The sequence below is a fragment of the Pterocles gutturalis genome, unplaced genomic scaffold (assembly GCF_000699245.1).
Source record: "Pterocles gutturalis isolate BGI_N339 unplaced genomic scaffold, ASM69924v1 scaffold8314, whole genome shotgun sequence".
NCBI lineage: Eukaryota > Metazoa > Chordata > Aves > Pterocliformes > Pteroclidae > Pterocles > Pterocles gutturalis.
In genome coordinates, this window is record NW_010133208.1 from 31,660 (window position 1) to 40,149 (window position 8,490).

Genomic DNA, 8,490 nt, shown 5'->3' on the forward strand with positions numbered 1-8,490 from the left:
GATGGAGCCACACGGGGGGTGCTGGGGAAATGCTCAGAGGGGTAGAAAACATTTGGCAGGATGCTTGTGCCAAGGCACCTTCAGCTGCAGTGTATCAAGTCAAAGGCTACCTAATCTCGCATTTTAATAGTCCCAGGTGAGTTTCCCCTGCTCTGGGACCAGGGAGCTTAACAAACAGGTTGTTTTACAGTACGAGGACAAAAGAGGTGGATCCCTTGAGGAGCCTTTGTCCCAGGACCCGGGTCACCCTCCAAAGGAAGGCAGACCATAATGGGACCTGCTGTGCAAAACATTAATAGAAGAGTCTCTTAAATAACTAGAAGAAAAATACAGTCACGAATGAGCCCTCCCTCTCCGGGCAGCACATCTCCGATAACGAGTTGATGAACATTTTGCCAGCTGATCTCAGAGGCCACCGGGTTTTGCTTGACCCTAACCAGCCTTCCCCTAACGTTGCTTTTCCAGCTTTTAATGAGATCGGAGGTTACGCCAACCTGGAAGAGGCTTATTTAAAAGCCGTGCCGTCCAAGATTGTTCCCAACACTACCTGCCACCTGCCCAGAGTGGATGCGATGCACCTCTTCCGAGACCCAGTCTCTGGAGATCTGCCCTGGACCGGGATGACTTTCGGGCTGACTATTATGGCCATGTGGTACTGGTGCACCGACCAGGTAAATGTAAACAAGATTCCCCTGCCCCATGTAACACGGCGTTGCCTGGGGTCCAGGCACGCTCTACAACCGCTCTTGCCCTGGAAGTCCACCTGGTTCAGGTCCTAGTGGTCCTTCTGGCCAGTGGTCTCAGGTGGCTTCTTTTTGGAGTCAATAGAGGCACCCTGGGCTCCCGCAACCCTGTTCTTGAGGTGCTTGGACTGGGACAGTTTGGAAAGCGGGATGCCGAGGGGTGTCCTCATCTCCTCGGTTGTCTTCTGGCTTTCTGCCAGGGAGGTTAAGCGTTTGCTTGATGCTTTGGGGTTGCCTGGGGAGAGGCGGCCGGGCTGTGGGGACTTGCTGGGGCTGAAGGCTTTGCTCTGCCAGTACGGCTGGCTGCCCGCGATGGTCTTCTTGGGCTCGGCTCCATCCCTTCTGTATTTGGTGGCCCCGGTGGGTTTCTCATTTGTTGGAGAGCAGGAGACCTCCTTGCCTTGCTCTCTGCCTGTGGGGTTCCTGGGTCGGTAGCGGTAGATGTGTGTCCCCTGTTTGTTAAAGATCAGAAAAAGAGATGAGGTACTGCTGCTGTGAGGATGCTGTTCCCTGCACGGACACCCCTTCACGTCCTCATGGAGAAGTCTCTTTGCCCCTTGATGTGCTCCCTTGCCCAAATTCTTCTGAGACCGGTGGCAGCTCAAAACTACCCCAAATCTTACCCATTGCTGCTCCTCTGATTTCTTGCTCTGGCAAAGCACTGTCCTGCACACCATGGCATCTCAGCAGCTGCTTACTGAGCAGCCCCAGAGGTTGTCCTGGACCAAGCTGTGGCCACCTGGAGATCCAGAACCAAGGATGCTGATGGCACCTCTCAACACCTCTCCAGGTGCAGCCTCCACACCTGCCTTAATCACCTAAGTGCTCATTTCAGGCCCAAAGAGCATTCAGTCATCCAGACCCAACCTGTGGGGTTAGGTGGCTACCACGGTTAGATGAAAGGATGGAGGGTTGGGAGGGGAGGTGGGATCAGGAGCTGCAACACCGCTGCGGGGGTGGCTCTGATGAGCTGGGTTGAGAGACACGTTTGGATTGGGTCTGAGCCCCATTAATCTTAATTCTGGACTGAGTAAGGTCTTAACACATGGCTGTGGTCACCAGATATTTATCTTCCTCTTTGGGTGTGCCTGCGCCGCAATCTGGAGGTGTGATTGCACCCCATGCAGACATACCCAGGTGAGATCGGATCTAGCCAGTGCAGGTGCTGATGGCAGGAGGAGCTGGGAGGCTGTGGAGCCAGCTGCCCTGACCTGCGTGGAGCCAGCTGCACTGACCTGCCCTGCCTCTGCTGTGACCCCCACCGTGCTGCCAGCACTGCATCTGTACTGTGCTGCTGGCATCATAGAATGGGTTGGGTTGGAAGGGACCTTGAAGATCATCTAGTTCCAATCCCCCCAGCCATGGGCAGGGACCCCTCCCACTAGCCCAGGTTGCCCAAAGCCTCATCCAGCCTGGCCTTGACCCCCTCCAGGGATGGGGCATCCACAGCTTCAGTCATTTAGTAAGAAATATCCCAATGGCCTCTCTGGTCCTCAGGCAGATGACTCCTGCTTTCACCAGGAGGGCTGCATTAAAGCAGTTGAGTTTAAGTGATGCTCGATTGATTTAACTGTATTGCTTAAAATCAGTAATAATGTCTGAGATGTCTTCAGGTGGGGAGGACTAAGGCTGATTGAGGTCCTCTCCCTTCGAGGTCATCACATGCATGATGTGGTGCACATAGTGACCGGGTCCCGCGGCTCCTGACATGCTCTGGCTCTTGGGCAGAAGATAAACCACAGCTTCCCTGAGCATCCCACCCCAGGAACTGGCACCTGGTCCCTCCTGCCCACCATGGCATGAGCCAGTGCTTGCTCTGGAGCAGCCAAATCCTGCTGGGTGCTGAGCTCTTCTCTGCAAGCCTTTGGGAAGTGTCTGGGCTCTTTTAAAGTCAGGATTCCCTGTGGATGTTGCCTATTTAAGAGAGATTGCCTCAAAGCCCAAGGGCTGGCTGGATCGTGGATGGACACGGCTTGGCCAGAGCTCTGAGGTGGGATGGTCTGAGCCGTGTGGGTGGTGGAGTTGTGGTAGGAGGAGGCTGGACGCAGTGTCCCTTTTATTGTGGGCGCTCTTTGGGGAGGAGATTGAATAGAGGGGGAGAGGATGGTGGTGGGCAATGGTTGATAGTGGCAGGAGGACATGTTGCTGTGGTTGCACTGTTTTTTTGTGGTGCTATGGCACAACACCCAACCCATTGCTGGTCTGGAGAGAAACCCAGCCGGTGGGTTGGGTCCACATCTACGCTGCCTTTGGGCCTGATGCCCAACGGCTCCAGCGTTTGGGGATGCTCGGGATGCAGTTTGGCCAGGAGGAGGCTGATGTGGGCAGCCCAGCCATCCAGCCCGGCTCTCCCCACAGGTCATCGTCCAGCGGTCGCTCTCAGCCAAGAGCCTGAGTCACGCCAAGGCTGGCTCCATCTTGGCCAGCTACCTGAAGATGTTGCCCTTGTTCATCATCATCATGCCGGGGATGATCAGCAGGGTCCTGTACCCAGGTAAGGACCCCTCCATGGGGATGCAGGTATTTTGCCTGTCTCTAAGCAGTGAATGGGAGCGGGGCTTGACTGGAAATCTCTGCTCTGCCCATTCCGGGAGGCTGTGCAGGAGGGAGAGGGACAGGAGAGGACCTGAGCATCCCTGGTGCTCTCCTGGTGCCTGTCAGCCAACGTGACTGTCCTCTGTTAACCGTGCAGCCGCGTGTGAATGGGGTTGCATGTATTTAGGCAAGGCAATGCTCCAGGGATGACTTGGGTGCTGTTCTCAATGGGATGGAAAACACGTCACTTGCCCAGAGTGAGCCTGTGTTTTGGGCCGTGGGCCAGCTCATAAAAAATGTGGATGCAGAATAAAAATACATGGTGGGTGTTGATGGTGATTTTCATGTTGGATTGGAGGTTTCTAGAGAGTTAATCAAGGATTGCTTTCGTTTATTATATTTACACATGGGAGAAGCTATTCTCTCCACATTTCCATCAGCTGAGCGCCAGCTTTCCCAGCTCTGATGGCACATCAATTATCCGCCTTTCATCTAAGGGCCAGAACAAGTTATTGCAGGAACACCAACGCACCTGGCCACTCTGAGCAAGGTGGCACCCGGGTCACAGAGCATCAAAGGGCTCGGTGCTCCTCGCCCTGCAAGGCTCCGTGGGGCGCGAGGGGATATTTGATGTGCCAGGAGTAAAGCCCTGCTCTGAGTTCCGTCTCACTGGCTGGGAAGGGAAAAACAAGTGGACTCTGGGCAGTAAATTTAATTCCCTGTGAACAGAGATGAGATGCTCAGCTGTGGTAACCTCAGATGGCTTGATTTCAGCTGCTGGTTTAGCCTTGGGGGTTGGAATGCCCCAAAAACAGTGGGTGGTGGGGAGCCTTGAGAAACCCAGATGCTTGGTAGTGGTGCAAGAGGCTGCAACGCTTGGGTGGAAATGGGGGATTGACCTGTGATCCCCCTGCCTGGATGGGGTGATGCTCCTGGAATGGGGACACTGCCGTGCTCGCCATGCCTTTGCAGTGTGGACGCTGGCGTGCACACCGTGGGGTGACAAGGGCTGGCGTCACTTGTGGGTCAGCCACAAAGCTGCTGACTGCAACGCTCGCCCACAGAGGTTGCCGTCCCTGTTTCTCCGCTGTCTTGCTCTGCCTAATTATGTGTCCGAGTGCTTTTACTTTGATGCTAATCACCTTTGCAAGGAGCTAGAAAACAAGCCTGAGAAGGACACGCCTGCACGCTCGGTCTGTCCCTGGCTGGGCATGATGCCACTGCTGATGGGCTGTGGGATGGAGCCTAGCCTCTGTGCCTGGAGCTGCTGGGCTCCGTCCCACAGCCCGATGCCATGGGATAATCTTTAATTCCCAAAAACCTCCCCTTTACCAACCATACCCATTGCGTTCTTGGACACCGAGACCCTGTGGCATGGCCAGCACTTTCCCAACCAAGAGCACCTCTTGGGTGACTCCTACCATTGCCTCATGGAGGCCATTATTCTCACATTTGGAGAGCCTGATCTCAGCATTTAGGACTTGACACCAAAGCTAGGGATGACACCACGCCTTGGTTGAGCTGGCTGGGTCACCTCCAGGTTTGCAACCTTTCTAGGGTGGAGAAACATAGGGAAGGTTATAGCAAGAAGTCCTACCTGCGTGGTGCTGCTGGGGTAGGAGCTGTTGCCATCCAGGACGGTGCGGGGCAGCACGCACCTAATCTCCATGGCGTTGCTCCTCCTCTTCATCACGTCCTCCATGCGGACATGCTTCAGGGATGGGAGACTCCCCAAGGGGCTGAGGAAGGAGCCCCGGCTGATGTGAGGGTCACTGAGCTTCCTCTGCATGGGCATGATCTCACCGTTGTGGGTGACATCCGAATTGGTTCTCCGGAGTGGCCCGTAGCGGTCCCTCACCTCGAAGTACTCGTCTGAGATGGAGGAAGCGTTGGAGCGGCGGTAGCTGTGGTCAGCAGAGCTGCTGGAGTAGCTCTCCTGGTCACTGAGAGTGATGTACTCTTCTTCCTCCTCCTCCTCCTCTTCTCCCAGCCCATTGTGGGCGCAGGGAGGCCCTCTGTCCTCCTGTAGCCCTGCTGCTGGATGGTCTGGCTGGAGATGGTAGACCTCCATGGAAGCTCCATTGGGGTTCTCCTCCGGTTCTTGCTTCACATCCGTGTGGTCGGCTGGCGGTGGTGGTGTGTCACTCTCTGGGGCAGTACTGTTGTCACAGGGTGTAATGACTTTGGTCACAATGATGCCAACAGGGATGGACCTTGGCTTTGGAACTGGGGGCTTGATGTCCTCCAGTGTTTCTTCCGGTGGCTTCAAGTAGTGGCCTAATGGTGAAGCAGCAAACGTTCCTGCTTGCTTTGTTGTCCAGCTGGTACCCTCGATGGAGCTGGTAGCGGGGGCTGCAGGAGCTTCCACGGGGGTCTGTGGGGTCTGTCTTTGGCAGGGGGATATCAGAGGTGGCTCTTGGTCTGCGTTTTTCCTGGCCTCCATCTCCCTGTTCTTCAGCATCTGCCGGTGCTGGGCGCTGGCCTGGGAGACGTCGCAGACTTTGATGCGGTTCATCTGCGAGAGCTTCACGTTCTTTATCTTGGGGTCAATAATATTGATGTAGCCCAAGACTTCGCTCCCAGGCTCGGGGTCGGGCTCAACCCAGGTGGGCAGATAGTCAAACATGTTGGCTTTCTCCAGGTTCAGGAGGCCAGGGTGGATGAGCAGGGAGAGGTCTGCGGGGTCACCGTGCCTGTCACCCGCATGGCCCTCGTGCAGGGCTTTGCCTTTGTTGTCCGTCTTCTGGTTTTTGTCCTGGTTCTCGGATGAAGTCTTGCTGATCTGGTCAGCGCTCTTGGCCTTCACCAGGGCGTATTTAGGGTTTATCAGCTTCTTCACCACGGCGTTGGCTGGGGTCACTGGCACGACGGAGGGCAGTGTCACGGGCTCAGGTTCGGGCTCTTCTCCCATGGAGATGGACTTGAGGCTCACTCCCTTGGACATCAGGTAGAGCTCCTGGAACTGCTTGTCGAATGCTTCCACCACTTGGCCCGAGAGGACCGTGATGACGTTTCGGTCTGTCCTCGCCGCAGACCAGGTGAAGCTGGAACAGAAGCGCATTGGAAACGCTCTGAGTGGTTGCTGGTAAATAACATGCCTCTCCCCAGCCCTGGCTTTCCCCGAGGGGTTGATGGTGCTAGCAGGGACATGATCTCGCTGTAAACATTAATAATAATGAGATCGAAGAAACAGCTCTCATCCCAAATTAGAATGAAGGGTTGAAGTCTTGAGCACATTGGAACTTGAAGTGAAAATAAAAGGTGTTTGCTGTGAGCCAGTTAGTTTTTCACTTTCATGTTGGCTGCTTTTCCTTTCTCACTTTGGATTAGGTAAGAAAAGCAACTTGTAAATGAATATGTTTTTGTTGTGGCCAGAAAATAGGAAATGTTTCACTTCCATGTTTATGAAACTTGTGTTTTAGAGCTGAAAAGCTATTGAGACTGATCTATTTCTACCAAAGCAAGTTTTCATTTGGACAAATTGGGATAGACTTTGGGTAGGAAATGTTTAACTGGAAAACCCGAGGTCAGCATGAGAGCCAGGACTGGCTGTGTTTGGTGCTTCTGTCCATCCTTGTGCTCATCACATCCACTGCCAGAAGCACCTGGTGTGTCCCACCACCTCTGAGATGGAGGGGTGTCCTAGACCTGGCTGTGGGGCAGTGGGGACCCCTTGGGTCCTGCTCCAAATCTCAGGCTGACCTTGCAAAATCATCTCCCAGGTTAGGAGGAGGGGAGCAAGTCTGGGACAGGGTCCTGAGGCCAGGCAGCAGGACTTGGACCACATGGGTCAATGTTGGTCCTTTGACCAACACCTCCATGGGGTGGGCAGGAGGAGATGCCACTGATTACCTGTAGGATCCGCACATGGCCCGGTCACCATCCACAAACATGAACTTCTGTGCCAGAGCCCCTTTGAACTTGGTGGCCGAGCGCGTGTAAAACTCCGTCCCCGCCGTGCTCCGGACTCGCAGGTTCTGCAAACAGAGGCGTGAGCAGGAGCACAGGGCTGGTCTTCAGAGCATCGCTCACCCCTCCATCGATGCCCCCACGGGTGCTCCACGGCCCCTCCAGGAGTGGGAAACACTCTTCGTGACCAGCTCAGAGGAGGTCACAGCGATGGGGAGATAAAATAACTTGCCCGAGGCCGTGCAGCAACCCATGGACTCAACTCCAAGAATTTCCTGCTGTGCCCATGTCTCCAGCAGAGTTTTCTACTTCTTGAACCCGGTGCTGCCTGCATCCATGGGTGAGCAGCGTGCGATAGGGCTGCCCAATGCTTTCCATCTCCTGCCATCCATGGAAATGCCACCCTGGGAGAGGTGATTCTTTACCTCCTCTCCAGTGGGAGGGGTACAGGAGGTTTTAGGCGGAGGTGGTGACCCCAGAACAGTGCCCATGGACCTGATGGCCATGGGGTTGTCCTCCACCAGGCTGCCCCCGTGCTGGGCTCCTAAATCTGAGCGTCTAGCCTTGTTTTTAAGGGTTGGTGGGAAAAAAAGACAGTGGGGCAAAATATTTTCACCCTTAGGAAATGAAACTCAGGAATGTGGGCCAAAAGGGCATGTCCCTGCGGAGGCGGCCAAGGAGTGGGGTGTCCTTCCCGCGGGGAGCCCAGGCACGGAGGGACAGCCCTGGCTCTGAGAAAATATTTTTTTTCTTATCTTCAGTCTGGCTCGTGCCTCTGTGCAGCTCCGTGGAGGGCACCGGCACATTTTTGCAGCTGAGCAGATAGCATCTTTCACTGCAAATGGTCTCCCCTGGGTGGGGAGAAAATATTTTCTGATGAAAGCACCTGCATTCCTCCTGTTCCCACCGGGATGCTGGTAATGCCATCGCTAAAGGCACCGTGTCGTCACGGGGTCATGCCCTCCATGGTTGTTTTTTATTGTGGGTTTAAAAAAAAAAAAAGCACCAAAAGTATTTGCCCTCCCCACCTCCAGCCTTCCTCATCTTCTTCCCTGGGGTCTCCTCTCTCCCTGGGGACCCAGCACAGCCCTAAGCCTGGGTGCAAGCCAAGCTTGGGGACCCCTGCTCCCCGCCACCACGCCAGGCAGGAGGGACGGTGATTCAACGCTGTTTTTAGCTTCTTGCAAAAGCAAAGGCTTTCCTGACAGGGTTTCCAGGGGAGTTTTACACACTGAGTAGAGAAGTTTGATTGCTTTTTTTTTTTTTTTTTTTTTTTTTTTTTTTCTTCCTTTCATCTTTTTTC

At 54.6% G+C, this 8,490-nt stretch overlaps 1 protein-coding gene across 1 annotated transcript in view; it reads right to left on the bottom strand.

The window, feature by feature from the left end:
• Positions 1 to 775: 775 nt before the first annotated feature.
• The window catches only part of FAM83G (family with sequence similarity 83, member G), a 17,504-nt gene continuing 9,789 nt past the window's right edge, over positions 776 to 8,490 (bottom strand). The window contains exons 4-6 of the mRNA XM_010081148.1: positions 7,131 to 7,255; positions 4,876 to 6,322; positions 776 to 1,195 (exon numbers count right to left, since the gene is read on the bottom strand). Coding sequence (XP_010079450.1) covers positions 776 to 1,195; positions 4,876 to 6,322; positions 7,131 to 7,255 — 1,992 coding nt within the window. The remainder of the gene's footprint in view (positions 1,196 to 4,875; positions 6,323 to 7,130; positions 7,256 to 8,490) is intronic.